This window comes from Erpetoichthys calabaricus, chromosome 11 (assembly GCF_900747795.2).
Source record: "Erpetoichthys calabaricus chromosome 11, fErpCal1.3, whole genome shotgun sequence".
NCBI classification, from domain to species: domain Eukaryota; kingdom Metazoa; phylum Chordata; class Cladistia; order Polypteriformes; family Polypteridae; genus Erpetoichthys; species Erpetoichthys calabaricus.
The window spans coordinates 61,786,048-61,807,658 of NC_041404.2; the positions used below are offsets into that span (position 1 = coordinate 61,786,048).

A 21,611-nucleotide genomic window follows, 5' to 3' on the forward strand; every position below is an offset into this window, starting at 1 on the left:
GTCTCCGCGTCTCACTACCCGATTGGATTTTTCGTGTTTTCTGTTTTAGGTCTTACCTCATTTACCGAAATCCAATTGGATCTGCCGCGTGATATTCTATTGGTCCCGCCCTCTCTGTCTTGTGTGACGCGTCAGGCGTCCTTTGAAGCAGCGCACCGTGAAGACACACACACACGCACACACACACACACACACGCGGACACTGGACGCACACAGGGGTTTTATTAAAGAGCATATTCATCAATATACAGTACACTGCTCAAAAACACAAAAGGACCCCTTTGTAATCCGAGTAGAGCATCAAGTCAGTGACACTTGTGGGCTGTTGATCTGCTCAGTTCAGTAGCAGAGGGGCTTGTTCATCAGTTTCAGGTGCACTAGGGGGGACAAAAAATGAGACGACCCCCAAAACAGGAATGAATGGGTTAACAGCTGGAGGGAGGCCACTGACATTTTTCCCTCCTTATCTTTTTGTCACTCGTTTTGCGTTTGGCTACGGTCAGTGTCACTACTGGCAGCATGAGGCCATACCTGGACCCTACACAGCTGGCACAGGTAGTCCAACTTCTCCACGGTGGCGGGCACATCAATACCATGTGTCATTGCCAGAAGGTTTGCTGTGTCTCCCAGCACCGTGTCAAGGGCATGGAGGAGATTCCAGGAGACAGACAGGCAGTTACTCTAGGAGAGCTGGACAGGGTCCCTGGTAGAAGGTCTTTAACCCATCAGCAGGACCCACCGGGCAAAGAGGAACAGGATGAGCACTGGCAGAGCCTACAAAATGACCTCCAGCAGGCAGGCAGGACACTGGCGTGAATGTCTCTGAGCAAACAATCAGAAATGAACTTCATGAGGGTGGCCTGAGGGCCCGACAATGTCCTCTGGTAGGCACCGTGGATCTCGATTGGCATTTGCCATAGAATACCAGAATTGGCAGGTCCTTCACTGGTGGGCACCCTGTGCTTTTCACAGATGACAGCAGGTTCACCCTGAGCACATGTGACAGACGTGAAAGGGTCTGGAGAAGCCGTGGAGAACGTTATGCGGCCTGTAACATCATTCAGCATGACGGGTTTGGTGGTGGGTCAGTGATGGTATATCTGGGGAGGCATATCCATGGAGGGACAGACGCACAGACCTCAACAGGCTAGACAACGGCACCGTAGGACTGCCATTGGATATTGGGATGAAATCCTTGGACCCATTGTCAGACCCTATGCTGTTTCCTCCTGGTGCATGACAATGCCCGGCCTCATGTGGTGAGAGGATGAAGGAATTGATACCATTGACTGGCTGGCCCCCCCACGCTCCAATAGAACACCTCTGGGTGGGACATTATGTTTCGGTCCATCCAACGCCTCGGCTTGTCCAGGAGCTCAGTGATGCCCTGGTCCAGATCTGGGAGGGGATCCCCCAGGACAACATCCATCGTCTCATTAGGACATTGTCAGGCATGGGGGGGGGGGGGGCATACAAACTACTGAGTATGATTTGGAGTTGCTGCAGTGAGATTTTGGCCAAATGGACTCCCCTGCCTGCCTGCCTGCCACCTCACTTTGTTCCCTTTGATTTTCGGGGTGTCCCTCTGTAGGTTCATCATCTTCATTTCCATCCTTTCGTTCCTCACACATCACCATACCAGTCCATACCAGCAGAGATGGCCACCAGGATTTGTTTTTTCCCCATTGAGATCTGATGGGTTTTCAAAGTGTGCCTTTACTTTTTTATGAGCAGTTTATAATCGTGGAATACGTTCAAAGCAGTGGAAAAACGAAGTCTATTTTAAAGTCTTTTGACAGATTCATTTTTGTTTTGTGGTGTAGTAATAAGTTTTTTACATGCAGAATTTTTGATGACAAAAAAAGTCAATTAAATTAATATTATTATTAGGTTGATTTCATTCTGTTGCTACTACAACATTGTTACAATAAGAATAATGCAAGATGAAATATATAGTTAACTAAAATGTCCATTAAACAACAAACAAATAATACCCTGCGGTGGGCTGGCGCCCTGCCCGGGGGTTTGTTTCCTGCCTTGCGCCCAGTGCTGGCTGGGATTGGCTCCAGCAGACCCCTGTGACCCTGTGTTGGATAATGACTGACTGACTGACAAATAATACCACAGATTTTTCATGATAAAACTGTCGGTTGCTTTTACAGAGCACAGCAGAAACATTCCGAGCGTCAACTGGATGATAACAAAACATAAAAGACCCCAAGATTGTGACAGTCTGCTTTATATGTAAGACTGAGTGTACATTGATGGGCATAAACTGCAAATTGATCCATTTCAAATGAAATCTTCCATACAGAGTGTGTAGACAGTGATGGGGTCTGAGGATTTGCTCAATCCACTGTAACTCTGTAACTGACATTGTGGTCAGCAGCACTGGAGCGCCGCAGGGGACTGGACCTTCTCTGGTCCTGTTCAGCCAACATACATCAGACTTCCAATACAACTTGGAGTCCTGCCACGTGCAAAAGTTCACTGATGACACTGCTTTTGTGGGCTGCATCAGGAGTGGGCAGGAGGAGGAGTATAGGAACCTCATCAAGGACTTTGTTAAATGGTGCGACTCAAACAACCTACAACAAAACCAAGGAGCTGGCGGTGGATTTTAGGAGGCCCAGACCCCTCATGGACCCCGTGATCATCAGAGGTAACTGTGTGCAGAGGGTGCAGACCTATAAATACCTGGGAGTGCAGCTGGATGATAAATTAGACTGGACTGCCAATACTGATGCTCTGTGCAAGAAAGGACAGAGCCGACTATACTTCCTTAGAAGGCTGGTGTCCTTCAACATCTGCAATAAGAAGCTGCAGATGTTCTATCAGATGTTTGTGGCAAGCACCCTCTTCTATGCGGTGGTGTGCTGGGGAGGCAGCATAAAGAAGAAGGACAAACTGGTGAGGAAGGCAGGCTCTATTGTAGGCACGGAGCTGGACAGTTTGACATCTGTGGCAGAGCAACGGGCGCTGAGCAGACTCCTGTCAATCATGGAGAATCCACTGCATCCACTGAACAGGATCATCTCCAGACAGAGGAGCAGCTTCAGCGACAGACTGCTGTCACCGTCCTGCTCCACTGACAGACTGAGGAGATCGTTCCTCCGCCACACTATGCAGCTCTTCAGTTACACCTGGGGGGGGGGGGGGGTAAACATTAACATTATAGAAAAGTTATTGTCTGTATTCCTGTATTGTTATCACTCTTTAATTTAATATTGTTTTATCAGTATGCTGCTGCTGGAGTATGTGAATTTACCCTTAGGGATTAGTAAAGTATCTATCTATCTATAGTATAGTGCCTTTCACATCTATCTGTCTATCTATGTATCTAATCCTGCCAACTACACTATCTATCTATCTGTTATATAGCACCTTTCACATCTGTCTATGTATAATATAGTGCCTTTCACATCTATCTGTCTATCTAATCCTGCCAACTACACTATCTATTATATAGCACCTTTCACATCTGTCTATCTATCTATCTATTTATTATACAGCGCCTTTCACATCTGTCTATCTATCTATCTATAATATAGTGCCTTTCACATCTATCTGTCTATCTAATCCTACCAACTACACTATTTATCTATCTATTATATAGCGCCTTTCACATCTGTCTATCTATCTATCTATCTATGTATAATATAGTGCCTTTCACATCTATCTGTCTATCTAATCCTGCCAACTACACTATCTATTATATAGCACCTTTCACATCTGTCTATCTATCTATCTATCTATCTAATCCTGCCAACTATCTATTTATTATATAGCGCCTTTCACATCTGTCTATCTATTATATAGTGCCTTTCACATCTATCTATCTATGTATAATATAGTGCCTTTCACATCTATCTGTCTATCTAATCCTACCAACTACACTATCTATCTATCTATTATATAGCACCTTTCACATCTGTCTATCTATCTATCTATCTATCTAATTCCAACACAGGCCTTAACCATCACATTGATTCTTGGGATTTTTGAAAAAACAAAGTATGTGGGTTAGGTGGCATTTAATGGATGTTCTTGTTAAGAAAACTCGCTATGAAGGGTTTTTATGGGTGGATTAGCTCCTTCTTAAAGCAGCATGCCTCTCCTATTCCAGCCTACCTCACTCATTTCAGATACTGGAGTGCCAGTGCCGGCCACCGATGGATTCTCGTTGGGGTCAGTGGCAATTCCATCTGCTACAGTACATGCTTCTCCCCCTTGCATAAGCCCAAAGCTCCACCGTCAGCCATGCACCCAGACTGTGGACTTTAGCAGATGGAAAAATGGTGGAGCTGCAGAGTAGCCATCTCTCGTCTGTCTTGCTGCATCAGTACAGGAAGGAAATGGTGTTCCAAATCTTGGATCTCAGCCTTGAAATTCTCTGTCATTTTCTCAGAAGATCCCAGCAAGTCCAGCGTGGGTTTCCGCAGCACTTGGCTCTGTGCTAAATCAGACTGTATGTTTTCTCATCCCACTACTGACACCAGTGCTCTGGCAATGGGTGCCTATGGACTCTTGCTCTTTTCATTACTGTTTTAAGTAGCATACCATCCATGGAAGAAACCCCATTAGTTGGAATCCATACCTGACTTTTTTTTTTGGACTCTCCTGAAAGCTGGGGCTGAAACTTCTCACTGGCATGACGGAATGCCAGCTCATAATGTTGGTGTCTCATCCAGAGATTGACTGACCTTGTAAGCACAGTTACAATTGTAGAAATTAATGCACTGTGTGTATTTTGATTTATTGTATGGTTTTGTATTATGCAGATACTGCTTTAAAGGTTTTCTTTTAATTTCAGAAACATTGATTTTTTTATTTGCTGTCTAATTTATAGTTTATACGACTCGTTGGGAGTCATCCTGTGTCCATGATTGTCTTGCCAGTTACGTCACAGTATGTGAAGGAATTTAGGGGTAACTGTTGACTCTGACCTGAATTTTAAATCACATATTAAATCAGATCACTAGGACACCATTTTTTCACTTAAGAAATAAAACAAAAGTTAGACCTCTTGTAACACTGCAAGGTGCTGAGAAATGCGTTCACGCTTTTGTTTTCAGTCGAGTAGATTACTGTAACGCACTCCTCTCAGGACCACCCAAAAAAAGACGTCAATCGATTACAACGAGTGCAGAATGGAGCTGCTAGAATCTTAACTGGGAAAAGAAAATCCGAGCGCATCACACCAGTCTGAGCGTCACTACATTGGTTACCTGTGCCATTTAGAATTGACTTTAAAATACTGCTTATGGTTTATAAAGCCTTCAATAATCTGCTCCATCTCCTATCTCTGAATGTCTTACATCTTACACTCCAAATCGTAACCTTAGATCTTCAAATGAGGGTCTGCTTAGAATTCCAAGAGCTAAACTTAAAGGAAGTGGTGAGGCGGCTTTCTGCTGTTATGCACCTAAAATCTGGAATACGAGTTTACCGATAGAAATTTGCCAGGCTAATATGGTGGAGCACTTTAAAAAACTGCTAAAAACACATTAGTTTAGCATGGCTTTCTCAGAGCTTCATTTTAGTTTAATCCTGATGCTCTGTATATTCAATTAATTATCACGTGGTGGCTCCAAAATCCATATTAACCCCTACTTTCTCTTCTGTTCTTTTTCTGGTTTTCTGTGGTGGCACTTTGTGCCCCCACCACCCGACCAAAGCATTGTGATGTCCCTCCATTGATGGATTAAAAGCCAGAAGTCCACATGACCATCAGCATCAAGTTCTTCCACGTGAACCCTGAATGCCAGGAGGACTGACTGAGGTCATTGATGTTAGGTAGATTGCCTAGAGGGGGCTGGGTGGTCTCGTGGCCTCAGAACCCCTGCAGATTTTGTTTTCTTCTCCAGCCGTCCCTGGCCATCAGACATTACTTTTATTCTATGTTAATTAGTGTTGCCTAATTTTATTTTTTTTATATATTTTGTCTTTTTCTCTTTCTTCATCCTGTAAAGCACTTTGAGCTCCATCATGTGTATGAAAATGTGCTCTAGAAATAAATGTTGTTGAAGATCAGTGCCCCCATGATCGGATATGAAACAGCATTTTGTGGTGCCTACTTGGCCTATGCCTAGAGCTGGCCCTGTTTGTACTATAGTGCAGTGGTTCTCAAACTGTGGGGTGGGCACCCCTAGGGGGGGCGCAAAGATGTGAAAAAAAGAAAACAAGAATCGAAAATATGAAAAATACATCTATTGAAACCAAAACAGATGAACTTAAACTACATTCTGATACTAGAAAAATAAATATAGCGTTAGATAAATGTCAATAAAAGTTAAGTAGGTATAATAAAATTTTCATCTATGATATATTGTTAATTAAAAAAAGAACAAATTGGTATTAGTGGGCTCCTTTCAAAAAAACCTTAGGGGGGCGCGATTAAAACTGTTATGAACACTCGGGTCGCAAATACTTAAAGGTTGAGAAACGCTGCTATAGTGATTACAATATGACTTTCATGCCAAAAGAGGACAATGTGAATTACTTAAAGTCTGTAAGAACTTTTTTTTGATTGTATATTATCAATTACCTATTATTTGGCTGATGCATTTATCAAAGGCAACTTACAACATTTGAGAGATGCAATTGGTTCCTTTATTTACCAAAAGAAACACAGCAGGTGAATAACACAGTGGTGTCAGCAGTTGGATTTGAACCCACAGTCTTAGGGTTTGAAGTCCAAAGCCTTAGTGTCTGTGCCACACTGTGAAAGATCCATCCTTCCATCCATTTTCCAACCCGCTGAATCCGAACACAGGGTCACGGGGGTCCGCTGGAGCCAATCCCAGCCAACACAGGGCACAAGGCAGGGAACCAATCCTGGGCAGGGTGCCAACCCACCGCAGGGCACACACAAACACACCCACGGGCCAATTTAGAATCGCCAATCCACCTAACCTGCATGTCTTTGGACTGTGGGAGGAAACCCACGCAGACACGGGGAGAACATGCAAACTCCATGCAGGGAGGACACGGGAAGCGAACCCGGGTCTTGCACTTTTGTTACTTAAGTACAATTAATATTAGATACCATAAAATGTCTATTTAAAGAGTTTTCTTAGAGGCAAAAGTTACTCTATTTTCACTCATGTATGTTGGGCACTTTATGCAACACTATTCCAGGCACATTCACATACTCCAAAAAATAATTATTTTTCAAGATTGGAAATTGAATTGAGTGTATCTCAATATTACAACTAAACTGGGTTGGTAAACACTTTTATTTAATTTCTGCACAACAGCACCGTCTGCTGGATAACGAAGGGGCAGTGCGCCACCTGCCCTAAACGCTGAGATCCCGCTGATTGGAGAAGGGAGTATCGTTTGGCTGATAGTGACAAAAAACGCAAGTTATTCAACCAGCGGCCGGACCTTAGTTGGACTACAATATCCGGCAGGCACTGCGCTTCGCCCTCCCACTAATTGGCCAGGACGTGAACAGCGAACTACAAGTCTGCGCGTCATGCGTACCTCGTGTGTCTTTTTTAGAGACGCTTCCCAGGACTGTCGACTGAACTGCATCTCCCAGCATGCACTCCGCTAAGCCCGTGGGCAGGTTCATTTGGCTTTTTTCCAGAAGGGTTGAGTCCGTCGAGTCCACTATCCAGCACAGCGAGCGTCGGAGGTGGGTGACAGAGGGGAGGGGGGAAAAGGAAAAGAACAAGAAAGAGCAAGAAAAGCTGGAGAGCGACGGAAAAAAATAATTAGGAACTCTTTTTGAGGTTGTCAAGAACAAGTGCCCCACTGGTGTCTGCCGTCTCGACTGGACTTAAGGGATTCCTAACTGTGCATCTGTGTGTTTGTTTTCCCGGGAAAACTTGCACGGGGCATTTAAACGGCAGGATGTTGGGATAAAAGACAAAGGCTGCCGAGCCGGTGCGGACACGCTTCGTGGTGCATGGAGGACGCGCTGCGCTGAAACTCGACGACACGCTGCCAGGTGAGTTCGGGGGAAATTACGAATCGAAAAAAGATTTCTCCTTGCCGGTTATTTTTTAGCCAGACTAACCAGAACAGTTTTTTTTTTTTAAATTGTGGGAAGACGGCATTGATATCGTAAGCTTGGGAGTTTCTTCGGTTTGATAAAGTGTAAAAGCGGCGTCTGGGGCTGTTTGTGGTGCAGTTTTAGGAATCTGGACAAAAGATGGTCCCGGGTTTGTTTTTGTATTTCGAGAGTTCCGTGAGATCTAAAAGTTGATTTGAGCCCCGGCTGAGAGATTGCGGGGACGGCGTGACGGAGTGCATTTAAAACGCCCGTCTTGAGTGCACACGCTTGTTACTTTTTTTTTTTCTGCCGTTGTTTTTGAAGCGCAACTAATCAATTAAAGTGGCCGATATCCCGCGTGAGAGTGGCGCCGTGGGACCCTGCTTTCAACTTAAGAATTGCTTTTTTCTTCTTCTTACGGGGCAATCACACATTGTGTGTGCCTGCTGCGGGATTTTCTCTTCATGAAAGCCGAGACAAGTTTCTACTTAACAGTCCCGGTGAAGTTCTATCGCCGTGCACTCTGCAAACACCCTGCCGAGAACGAGCTTGTTTACAGCGCCCGACTCCTCCGTCTTTTCATGTGATTAATCCTCGTTCGTCAATCGCAAACGTGTCCAGCCGAGAGAGAGGCTGGATGGGGGTCGGTGGGGTTCGCATCGCTCATGCAGTTCACCTTTAGACATTCAGTTCACCCAAGCCGTCCATCTCCACTTGGTCTCAGGTGTGTTAAGTAAATGAATGGGTTTGCATTTTTCTCGTCGCGATCGGAAAACAACACATCAACTTTTAAGTCTTCTGGTCATTCCTTACTTTCTGTGAAGTCTGCTTTATGTCTTATCAGTTGTAGCAACTGAATATTTAATAACATTTATTCGTGACCAACCAGAAAACTTTACAACTTGGGATACTACAAAAAGAGTCAAAACACTTACCTGGGTGTCTGAATTGCCAGGAGCTCTTTAAAAATGGATTGCTGGTATCCTTTTGTATTTCCCACATCAGAGATGCTGCAGTTAATGGCTTTTCCGTATTTAAATAAACCTGTCCAGAGGTTGCACTCTAACTACCCTCGATCATTTGCACAAGCTAAATATTACCTATAGGTGGCCTGATTCGTAGCTTCTTCCAATATGATTGTCTGTTTGTGCACATTTAAAAGCAGGCCTGTAGCGGTGCAGTGGGTTTCAAGTTAAGTCTGGAGGGATCTCAAGTGCTGCTTGTTTTCATTCCAACCAATTTCACAATTGCCTTTGATTGATCTCATTGTTTTAGTTACTTGCCTTACATATTTCTATGAAATGTGTAAGTATTGTTTGCCATTGCTTTAAATATGTAGGTTTCTTTTATAGTTTACCTTTTTATGTAATTTGCACCCTAATTGTTTCCAGCAGTTGCCAATTAGCAGTGAGCGGGGTGCAAATCAATTAAGTATTAAAGGAGATGTGGTAATTCAAGTTCCATTTTCACACTTGCTCATTTGTAATCTGTTTTTCTTATCGAGCAGACAAGTGAATGTAGCACTCCAGTAATTGCTTCCTGTTAGCATTATGTGTTGTCTTTTTTTGTTCTTTATTTCGCCTTATTAAATTTCTTGTATTAGGAATTTGTTAGTTTTCGCGTACCCCTTGGGGTGAGAGCGCAGGGTCAGCCATTGTACAGCGCCCCTGGAACAATTGAAGGTTAGGGGCCTTGCTCAAGGGCCCAGCAGAGAAGGATCTCTTTTGGCAGTGACGGGGATTCGAACCGGCAACCTTTGGGATACCAGCACAGATCCTTAGCCTCAGAGCCACCACTTGAGTACAATTAAGGGTGCAAACTGTCTATAGAAAGGTTAAGTTAAAGCAACACTGGCAAAAATCCAAACAAGTAACTTTTTTTTTTTCTTCACTATAAAAAGGAACACCTGAATTAACGTTGAGATCAGTTACATGTAATAATTATATGTCAGGTCAGGTTGGGAGCCTGCACTGGTCCAGCATGTTGCCGCACCTGCCACATGTTGAAACAGCTTGGTATCCTGGTTGGCAGCCCCTAGGCAGACACGCGGTCCAGTCCCACTCCTCCTGGAAATGACCATCTATCTGTCATAACCAGATGTTATGTGGGTGTCACCTTGGCCTTGTCCAACAATGCCTGCCATGCCTTGGGTAATTGTGCACATGGCTGTAGTGTCGTAACGGACACTCTCTCACAATCCAGGTAATGTGCCTCATTTGGGGCTCAGTGAGCAACCACTCGTTTGACACAAAGTCAAGCTGGTGGTACCCAAGGATTCTGTGAAGTGAGACAGTACCAAAAGAATCCAGTCTTCGTCTTGGGTCACTGGGTAACGTCCATGTCTCATAAAAATTATATGCAGGTTAGGAAATTGTCATTATAACCCATTGTCGCAGGTCTCTGCTTGGGAGCCAGTGCTGCATTGGAAAAGTTCGGCTACACTGTGTCTCTCCTAATGTAATACTATAATCCCTCAGTTTTTAATTACTGACAGTAAAGGGGGGAAAAAATAGCTGCTTTTATCACCTACTAACACTTGGCTCTGAGGGTCTGGAGACACAGACCTGTCTGGTCAGTTTGGCTTGGGTGATGTGATGAAAGAGGAATTGTCAGTGTGAGACACATGAGGAGGATTCAAGGGGCATACTGAGAGAGTCGTCTTCAAAGATGGAAAGAATCCTTGGAAATAATGGCAGGGTCTCCGAAACGGGCTTTATGGGAATGTGCTCAAGATGGGGGTGTATGCACATACATACAGAGCGAATAATTGAAAAATAATTGCTATTACCTAGGGCTGGGCAGTATGACCAAAATTCTATATCACGGTATTTTTCAAAATTATACCAGTTTCACGATATTCAACTGTATTTTTTTCCCCATGCATGAGTGGGTGTTGAGCACATTTTCCACTGCAGTTACTGGCTAAGAATAACCTATTCCACTGTCATGAGAATTGTACAAAAAAATGTGAATGTGCACACAAGTATTAATCCAGGTTTGCATGGTCCCATAAAGTGGTAGTTTTCAAGGGGGTGACACTAATGAAGAGAAGGAATCACATTGCATGACAGTTGCAGTCAAAATATAGAATCTTTTCATTGAACACATTTTGCAAACAACTTTAAACTATAATTTTGACAACATATTTTTAACCATCCAAAGAGGCATGTAGACTTAGTCAGATATCCAGAGGTGCTTGTCAAAAGTTGTATTGCACTGAACTTGTCTTAGAAAAGGAATAAAGAAGAAATATTTTTTGTAAACCAACTCCGCTTTCTGTTAATGTTACCAATCTCTGTCCACTGACACATTAGCTATATGGATTGTAATGGCGTTGGTTATCTCGATCCACCGCTTGCTTTTTTTTGTTGTAGACAGTACCTTTGGTTGACGTGTCTGACTCGAGTGTCCTCTCGCTTTTTCAGTTTTACCTGAGGACGTGGATGGTGCCAATCTTAGTTCCATACATTCATGGTACTCCAAAGCATGTTTGCGGCTAAGGTGCTGCAGCAAATTGTTTGTGTTGCTGCCTGCGGCGACAACTTTAGCTCCACAGCATTTGCAGTAAATAGCTGTTTGGTCCACATCTGACCTTTTAAGACCAAAGTATCTCCAGACACAGCTCCTTTTTTCAGCAAAAGTTCTTCTGTGTCGTCATGTTCAACTTTATTGTCTGTTACAGCTTCAGTTTCTGAATGTTCTCTGTCCTTTTTCACCACTTGATACCTCCACTAACACATGTACTCCGTTGCATGTGTGTTTAGCGGTGTAGCAGTGAAAAGGTCCCCCCTTTAAACAGTTTCCCACTGCACCACATTCCGAACGTTGTTTAGGCTCTTTAAACCGGTATTGTGGTATAAGAAAAATCCATATTATAACGAAAATAAAAAAACGTTTTCAGTATGAACCAGTAAACCTCCCAGCACTACCATTACCTGTCTGCATCAGGTGCCCTGATTAGGTAAATATGCAATTTAAGGGTCATTGTTCCCACCCACACCATGTTTTGTCCTGCCCTCCAGCCTCATCTTTCTGGACCTCCATCTCCACCTCTCTTTTGATCGTTTTTGGATGTTTTATTCTTTGTTCTCCCCAAGTTGTTTTTCTACTTTTGATTTTTTTTTCTGTCCTGCTCCTTTTCATCTTCTAATAAGAAGTTTGTCTCAGTGAGTTCCTTAGTTGCTAAGATCCTCATGCTGGGAATGGGAAGACCAATGCCTTGTAGATTCCTGGAGGAACGTTATTTTTTTTTTTCTTGTAGAATTCATGGCCGCTTGTATTAATTTCTCCTCTCCATCTACTATATTATCTTTAGAAAGAAGAGATGCATTTAAATGTATTTTTTATTGATAATTGGGGTGTATAGGGTGTGCAGTTGACACTTTTTCATATTTTCCAGCTGTCTCTGAATGGGATGTGGTGAGGTGGGGACTTTATTCTCTTTTTTGATGTTGAACTTTTCTTATCTGGCTGTTCCCCTGTTCTTTCTTGTCTTTAATTGTTTATAAAAATGAAATTTACAATAATGTGCACAGTTACTTTGACAGTTGACACTTAACTGCTCTCCCTTTGAATGTCACTGGCAGGTCTGCAGATCCTTCTCTTGACTGCAGCTGGATGGGAAGAATGGAGATGGAGGAACAGTGGTGGACGGGCAGACTTGCCTCTGACATCCACCAGGCTCTCCGCCTTAAGGTATGGCACCTTAAAACAAGTGTTACATTGCTACATTATTACATGTGTGTTTTTTCAAAAACAAAATCTCTGCCAATGTTTGTGTTCCTGTTTTTGAAGTATTAAATGGCATCGTCGGTTATCAGTCACTTTTAACATTGGACCATTTCTGGGACCAGTTCAGAGGGTTTATTATTCGATGAAAATATAATTAAGCTGCCTTTTACAAAGTAACTCAGATCTGTGTGTATGCTGTGGTTTGAGGCAGCAGCAGGTTTAGGTTTTGCTTTTTTAGATTTCACTTTATGTGCATGAGGTACACGTAGTTTTTGTTTTTTCTCTTAATGAACATTTCTATATTTTCTGTTCAGTTTGAGACCTCATTGTATCTGGGGTTTTATCTTCGTTCTTCATTAGGTTCAGATTTTGTTTTGTGTCGTCAATGCAGGGTAAGAAATGGATAACAAGACATTTTGTTTTTGGATTTGGCGTATCCCTTTAAACGCAGTATGTTTAATAGCTGGCTCTATTTTAATAAGTACTCTGGTTTTCCTTCCCCACCCTAAAGGTGAGCACATGAAATGAATTGACATCTGTAAATTGATGAATGTGCAAGTAATGGTGTGAAATGTGCATGAATGTGCCCAGTGATGGGTAGGTTCATGCCGGAGTAGGTGCCGTGCTTCTTGACTTGGTGGCGGTGGGCTGTGCCAGTTTGAAAATCGATTCTGTGAGATAAGACAACGTGGTCTACAACAACATTTAAAGTACAAAGTAATAAGTCGGTCACTGGGAAAAGACAAAGACCTGTTAGGAGATGCTCATCAAAGATGTTTCTGCTTTCAGTGTGCGTCTCCATTGCTTGTACTCACAATTCTAATTACGCACACCTAGAAATAAATGCCAAAGCAGGCAAGTGATGGTTTTGGACACTTGAAAATGGCACTGGATTTGAACAATTTAAAATTTGTGCTTGGTTTGGATTGAAGGTAAATTCAATTTGAGGGCAGCATGTGGCCCTATACAGTACCTGCAACGTGACCTTGCAGAGTTCCTCTTTAATTCTGCAACATTCACGTTTAAACCAAAAGAACGCCGTGCCCTTTCTGTATAAATTGAACCAAATAACCAAGTGCTGCCCTAGGATGATGCTTCTTTGTTGTAGTAAATAGTGTTGGTGTTTGCAAGTATTAGTGTAAAATACACCATGTCAATCTGCATGTAGTGATTGAATGTGTTTGCATATCAGTAGTAATCATGGCTTGTGTTCTGCTAACCGTTTCATTTTTTGTTTCATGAAACAGACCGCACTTTTATCACTAGAGTAAATTTAGCAAAGGAGAAGTTCACACAACACTAATGACATGCTTGTGAAGTGCAGTGCTCCTTTGAAACTCCCAGCTTACTTAATTGGGTAGAAGCAAACAATGCAAGATGGGGAGAGCGATGGCTCGGATTTCTTTAGGAGCAGTGGGACTGTAATGGGTTTAAATTACAGAATACAGAACATGGCAAATAAGAGTTCAGAGCAAATCAAAAGAGCTCATTAGGCTTGCCAACGGTAATATAACAAATAAATAAATGGATGGAAGTGAAGTGTGAATGTTGCTTTTTTTATATATGTATATATAGTCATGTTAAAAAAAGAGAGTACACCCACTTACAGCTCCATGTTAGGACGTAGTAAACACGTCTGGTCCTTAGCAGGTTCTTAAATCTAACCTTGGGTATAAAACAACACACAACAAATTCCCTCATGTCATTATTTATTTAAAAGGAATGAAGCCAAAATGGACAAGCCAAGTGTGGGAACCCCATGGGTCAATAGCTTGTACCTTTAGCAGCAATAACTTTTAAGTCCTCGTTTTCTGTGCGACTTTATCAATTTCTCACAATACCAGTAAGGAGTTTTGGCCCACTCTTCTTCACAGTGTTAATTAAGGTCATTGACGTTTGCAGCCATTCGTTCACACACTGCTCCCTTAAGGTCCCGGTGCAGCATTTCAGTCGGGTTGAGGTGTGGATTTTGACTGGTCAATTGCACCACCTTGATTATTACCTTTTTCAGCCATTCTGTTGCAGACGTGCTGGTGTGCCTCTTGTCCTGTTGATCCAGTTTTAGCCAAGCTTTAGCTGTCGAACAGATGGCCTCACATTCAATAATTCTTTAATAATTCTTTGCATTTATATAGCAGCAATTGCAGGTTAAGGGCCCAACAGAGCAGAGTTCCTATTGGCATTTACGGGATTCAAACCAGCAACCTTCTGAATGCCAGTGCAGATCCCTAGCCTCAGAGCCACCACCATTTGACTCCCTTATACTTTGGTATACACAGGTGTTCATGATTGACTGCAAGGTGCCTGGGTACTGTGGCTACAGAACAAGCCCAAATCCTCACCTGTCCACCACTGTGCTTGATAGTTGAGGTGAGGTGTTTGTGCTGATATGCTGTTTGATTTGTGCATTATGGCCAAACATCTCCACTTTGGTCTCATCTGTCCAAAGGTCATTGTTCCAGAAGTCTTGTGTTAGTTCAGATGCAACTTTTTCAAATCTAAGCTGTGCTGCCATGTTCTTTTTTTAGAGGGAGTTTTTCTCCTCTGATTTGTCTGAACATTCCACGATCTTACCTTGGGGTGAATTTGCTGGGATGTCCAACACTGGGAAGATTGGCAACTGTCTTGAATGTTTTCCACTTGTGAATAATCTTTCTCACTGTAGACTTCAGATTGCTTGGAAATGGCCTTATAACACTTCCTGTATTGATGAGCAGTGACAATTGCTTCTCTGAGATGTTTGCTGATGGCTTTCCTCCTTGGCATTGTGTTGGCACACACCTGAATGCTCCAGAGCAGCAAACTGCCCAGACTTCTGCTTTTGTATAGGTGGTTGCACTGGATGATGATGATCAATTAATCAAGTGCATTTGAGTAGCAGCACCTGGCTGTTACTTACCCTCTTAACTCCTATGGAAGAAGTAAGGGTGCACTTAATTTTTCACACACTACTTTTGCGTGAGTTTTTCTTCAGTAGTGACACGGTGTAATATGTCGTCGTGTTGTTCATCTTGTTTACCTAATTTTAAGAACCTGATGATTTTTATGTCCTCCTTCGTAAAACCTTAGCATTAAAAGAGGGTGTACTTTCTTTTTTACGTGACTGTATCCTTTGCCTCGTTAGTTTTTCTGTGTATTTTATACATAGCATTTATTAGTTCAACATACAGGTGGGGCTTGATCTGTGGTGGCTGCCAGCTTCCAGGCAGACATGCTGCCATATGCACCGTTCTGCAGACGACTCGCTGACACTGAGGTTGCCTGTTCCAACAATTAAACGAAATTAAATGCAAAATATCATTGTGGTTTTCTGATTGGTTGCCTGCAGTTAACTAACTTCTTGTCTCTGAGTCAGTGGGGATGTGTGTGTCGTATATTTGTGTATAGCCTTTGTCATGTGGCCATGTCCATTTTCAGAATCAATTTATGGTGCCCAGCAAATGGCACATTGACTGTGATTTTTTTTTTTAGTGTTTTGAGTACTCGTCCAGTTGTGCTGGTGTGAATTGCCAAAATAATACTTCTGGGGAAAGAAATGTAAAACTGAAATGTTTTATCTGTGTAGAAGTGAAGAACACAAAGGAGACCATCGTGAAGTAATGTGTTCATTTCTATCCACTGAGTGTTTCTAGAACGGCCAATGTAGTGCTACTTTGCTGCCTTACAGCTCCATGGGATATGTTTGCTTCCTATCATTTATTACTGACTGTGGTTTGCTTCTTCCCCCCGGGTGGTCCGTTTTCCTACATTCCCGAAGTTTTACATGTTCATTTGGAGTCGTCTATTAAACCGTTCCAGTACAAAGTTGTTGTAGTGGGTGAGACTGCTCTCTTGCGGCCTGGTATCCCAGACGGTGGTATCTGATGCATTCGAGAGCGGTCTTGTATACAGTGGAGGAAATTGCTTTTGTAAAGGAAGACGTGGTAATCTGCTAGAATTCAACGAGGGTATGGATATAAACAAAGATAACACCTGAAAAGAAGGTGCGAAACACGGATCAAGGGGGACTTGTCTTGCAGCCTGAAGCCTTCCAATGATGTGCAACATTCCAGTCTTGACCCATTCATGTGATTGTCATAAAGTGCAGGATTTCCTTGCATTTGCAAGACTAAAAGTATTTTAGCGGCCCTGCATTGTGATGCAAGTGGGGGGTTTGTGGTCAACTCCAAAGTAATCAGAAAAGTTGTTGTTAATGGCTGAAGGGTTAATGTAGCTGGTAGTTTAATGTGTCGGCTTTAGCTGTCATGCATGAGCATCTGGGCTGACTTCACAGTTGGAGTGAAGATGGCTTTAAAAACTCATTTTCTTTAGTTTTATTAAGTTGTGCCAATTTGAGATTTCTCTCGCACTTTAGCACAGTGACCGTATTGTGTATAGAAGTAAAATGTCCTTATTAATGGAGATCTGCCACATATGGTACTGTACTTTGCACCAACAAAACACACACAGTAAAGTCCATGAAAAATGGCAACGGATGAAATGTAATGGTGAAAATAGATAGTCCAGAGATCCACATGTTGAATGGGAATGTAAAGAGAGAATACGAGTGGACGGGTTCAGGAGCGCTCCTTTCTTCGCAGGATGGCAATGAATCCACTTGCAGTCCTCATGTACGCAGGCAGACAATCCAGGACAAAATGAATAAGTACAGGTAACCCAACAGAAGGCAGTCAGGGAGACAAGAACTTGAAACACAAATTACAAAAACTCTTTCTTTTGGTCACCAGCCCCCTTTTTAAAAGCTGCGCTGACATCCTTTGACCCCAACAACCCCTGCACCCTCAGCAGAAGACCAATTGGAGCCACTGCAGGGACTGCTGGGAGTTTCAGTTTCAAATTCTATTGGCTACTTTCTCCATCCCAAGCCGTGTTTTCCTCTGCAGTTGCTTCCTGTTCTCTCTACAGTGCAGTATTGCCACGAAAAAAGCCATGAAAAATTGCAGAGGATATTTTGCGGTTTCTGTTAACAATTATTAGGTTCTAAGGAAAAATCCGAGAACGACTGAGGCCGCAAACCCTGAACAGGTGGTCTACTGTAAATAGCTGTCAAGGACGGTGTGCTTGGGTGGCACAAAGTTCTTTACATGGACAGGAGGCTGGCCTGTCTGAAGCACAAGAAGAAAGGCAGGATGTTCCTTGATTTAGCCAGGAAGATGTCGGAAGATGCCAGTTTGGGACTGGGTACACTGGCATCCTGGCAGGGTGGGACTGAGGAACCAATTCATCCAGGAGGCCAGTGTGATAGAGGGGACAACTGGTCAGCTCTACACACTCCCCTGATATCTTAGGTGGCAGCATCCCAGGGTGGCACTACCAGTTTGGACACCCACAAGGCATGCTGGGAACTGTGGTCTCTTCAGGCAGACTTGTTGGGTTCTGGGGGTGCTGTGAAGATTTGTGATCCCAACTCTCTGAGAAGGGTCTAGCTGCAGCTTGCAATACCTATGAGATACATCGGGTAAAGCCCCCAACTCCCTTTGAGTCAGATAACCCACCTACAACCCTAAACTTAAAACCATAGTGTAATGGGGCCCTAGAGCCAATCCTAGTCTGATGCGATGGGTGTTACGTGAATGATGTTGAGTGCGTTTCGTGATGTAGGGGCATTACATGACTGACCTCATAGGTACCCTGGTCTGCAATTACACTCTGTTATACTCTCTGGGACTTCAGCTTGACCTGGAAGTGCTTCCATCATACTGTATCCTTCTCCTGGGTCTAAGATTAAGGAAGCTGCTCAACCTCATCCAGGTGAGTGGGAGTTGGGAGAAGGGCTGAGCAACACTCACTCACCTGGGAAGAGTGGAAGAATGAGAGAGAAAGGAGAAGAGATCATTTGTGGCTACACAACATATAAGAAACCTTTTTCTTGTTTTAATAAACCTTTTTATTTGTTCGCCATCCTTGTTTGCCGTGCTGTGGTGCCCCCTTACTGGTCACACCATGGCATGTTTTTTTGAGATCAGATACAAGCTGTTGTTTTATGTGGCATTGAATTCTGTTTCAGTTTTGATTGCCGTATCCAATATGAGTTTAAACAGTCAAGCAGCTGGCTTAAATATGTCATTTGCTTGTCATGTGTAACATTTTAAATCAATCACAAACTAGTTGATGTAGTAGTGAGGATTCACAATTTTTATTTCAGAGATTCAGATGTCTCATTCAGCTGTAGGATGTCATCAAAATGGCTCAACGTACAATCCCACCACTCTTGTCTCTTGTGTATCCAAGTTTCCCTCTCAGTGGTGAATGTCCTGGCATAGCTATTCTGTCTTTGGGTGTTAAGGTTCATTGCTAGGAACTACACTGTGTCGAAAGCTTGTTCTGCTTTCAGTGCCAAATCAAAGCCACCCCTGCGACAAAATGATTGCAACATTAGCATGAAAATAAATTTGTAGTTCTGTTGTACTAAAGAATCTTTCGGAATGAAAACCCACAATAACAGGCAGTGTTGGAACACCCGAGATAAGTCAACAGAGCGCAATGCAGAAGGTAGCTGAGGTGCTCTTGGTGTTTGCTATCCTCTCCAGGTTGGGGCTGTCTGATTGAATAATAATAATAAAAATAATTTACATTTATTGAGCGGCTTTCACAAACCCAAGGTCACTTTGTATGTAAAGTATAAAACATCGCTCTTCAAAAAGAAATCGAATCTATTTAAAAAAAAAAAAAAAAAAAAGGTCTTAATCCCAGGGTCTCCAACTCCAGTCCTGGAGAGCTACTGTGGCTGCTGTTTTTCATTCTAACATTTTTCTTAATTAGTGACCAGATTTTGCTGCTAATAATTTTAATTGATGCACTACTCAGGCCTCTTAAATATTTCTTTTTTCCTTAATTAGCAGCCAAACAATAATGAGACACCAATATGAGCCAACAGCCTGTGTACATCACACAATATCTGAAAATAAAGGTGAAGGTCTCAGTAATGTCGATCTGTTCAGGTCCACAAAACATTTTGACAGCGCTCTTAAAAAAACAAAATCAACATGGCAGAATGAGAGCCATGGAATTAAATAACTGGTGTAATTAGTAACGAGAATTGGTTTCAAATTAAGAAACTGAATGAAGTGAAGTTGGTTGGAGTTTGAGGCCCCGGCTTAGTTGCTCATCTGTTGGCTCACCTCGCATCAAATTTATGTTTAGGTGCCGTTTAAGGATAAAAGAATCAATTCAGCGGTCAGAGTCTCAAGAAAAGTCAATTAAAATAAAGGGAAATAATTAATTAGCAGCAAAACTGCTCACTAATTAAGAAAAGAGTTAGAATGAAAACTTGCAGCCACAATAGCTCTCCAGGACTGTCTTAATCAAAGGTACAAGCTGACATTGAGTTGTAAAAACACTTGTGTGTTTCGCCCTTTAAGTTTCTCCAGACATGCTATGTAAAGCTGCAGTATTTCATAGATCTGATTTTTGCATTTTGTTCATGATCAGCCTTTTCGTAATTTTTGACTCTTCAGCTTATTTTCATTAGTAAAATGTATGGCCAGTCCTCACAGGTGGCGCAGTGGTAGAGCTGCTGCTTTGCAGTAAAGGAGACTGTGGAAGATTGTGGGTTCTCTTCCCGGTTCCTCCCTGTGTGGATAGCGCTTTGAGTACTGAAAAAAGCGCTATATAAATGTAATGAATTATTATTAAAAGCACTATATAAATGTAATATTATTAGACCCTTTCAAAACTTGGTTTGTGTGCTTTGTTTCTGTTCCTCTGCTCTGCACTTTGATCCACATGTTTACTCAGAGCAGTTTTTCTAAATGCTACTCTGGTGGTCTAAAAAATATTTTGCTTTTGATTCTGCCCCCATACCCTTTTAAACTTGAAATCCCAAACTGTGGTGTTTAATGCTGAGATCTTCTCATTAAAGCAAATGCAAGATAGCACCCCACTGAACAAGCCTCATGTCAGGTGTAGCAGTAGAGGTCTTTATCCACCTCTTGAACCCTCAGGTACCACTCCAAACACCAGGTAAAAGTATAAGACTTCTTTATTTTGCAATAGTACAGTGTACCAAGCACCCTCCACTCCACACTACTCATATAACTACTAATCACTACAATAATCACAAATTCTCCACTCCCAGGCACTTAGCCACCCTACCTCCCAGCTCAGCTCAGTGTACTGGGCTTTCCCAGAGTCTTTTATACCCCCTGACCCGGAGGTGTTCCTGTTCCATTACCCAGAAGTCCTTATTCCTTCTGGGTCAGGGTAGAAGTCCTTTTCTTCAACCTGGAAGTACGTCATCTCTCCTGTTCACGTGACCAGGACGTACTTCCAGGTTATAGGGCACATATGAGTCCACGGGCCTCCCGACAGCGACGCCCAGTGGTCCCCAAGGTATCCAGCAGGGCTGTGTATAAAAACTACATAGTCCATGAGGCCCTGCTGGAATTCGGGGCACGTCCATGCTGTCGGGAGAGCTCCTCCTGGTGGCCTGGGGGTGAGGGCCGGAATATGAAGCCGGCAATCCATCACACAGGCAACACACTGTGTCCCACAATTCATCTTATCTTGCTGTTGGTTTGACATAAAACACTGAGATGCAATTGGAAATATTCAGGTCCCCTTTATTGTGCCACATCTCTAAAAGATAGTAGTAGTCGGGTTGTGCGAACCCTGATGCCATGACTGTCTCCCCTTTCTGTGCGAGTCCACAGGTGCCGACTGTCTTTTTATTCTGAATGTCATGATATTAACTGGACCCTGCCGATGCCCTCTGGACATCTCCAAAGTAATTAAATTCGACCCGCCTGCTTCTTGCTTAAATGGTCTTCCCTTGTAACACTTATATTCTTATGTAGATGAAATTCTTCAGATTTAATCCGATCTCCCTCTGGCTCACCTTCTACACAACTGACTTCCTGCAGAATTCTAATGCTTGTCC

At 42.8% G+C, this 21,611-nt stretch overlaps 1 protein-coding gene across 1 annotated transcript in view; it reads left to right on the forward strand.

Moving 5' to 3' along the window:
- Nucleotides 1-7,542: 7,542 nt before the first annotated feature.
- Nucleotides 7,543-21,611, forward strand: part of ccnjl (cyclin J-like) — a 109,348-nt gene continuing 95,279 nt past the window's right edge. The window contains exons 1-2 of the mRNA XM_028813170.2: nt 7,543-7,957; nt 12,589-12,697. Of these exons, the coding sequence (XP_028669003.1) occupies nt 12,620-12,697 (78 nt within the window). The 5' untranslated portion in view covers nt 7,543-7,957; nt 12,589-12,619. The remainder of the gene's footprint in view (nt 7,958-12,588; nt 12,698-21,611) is intronic.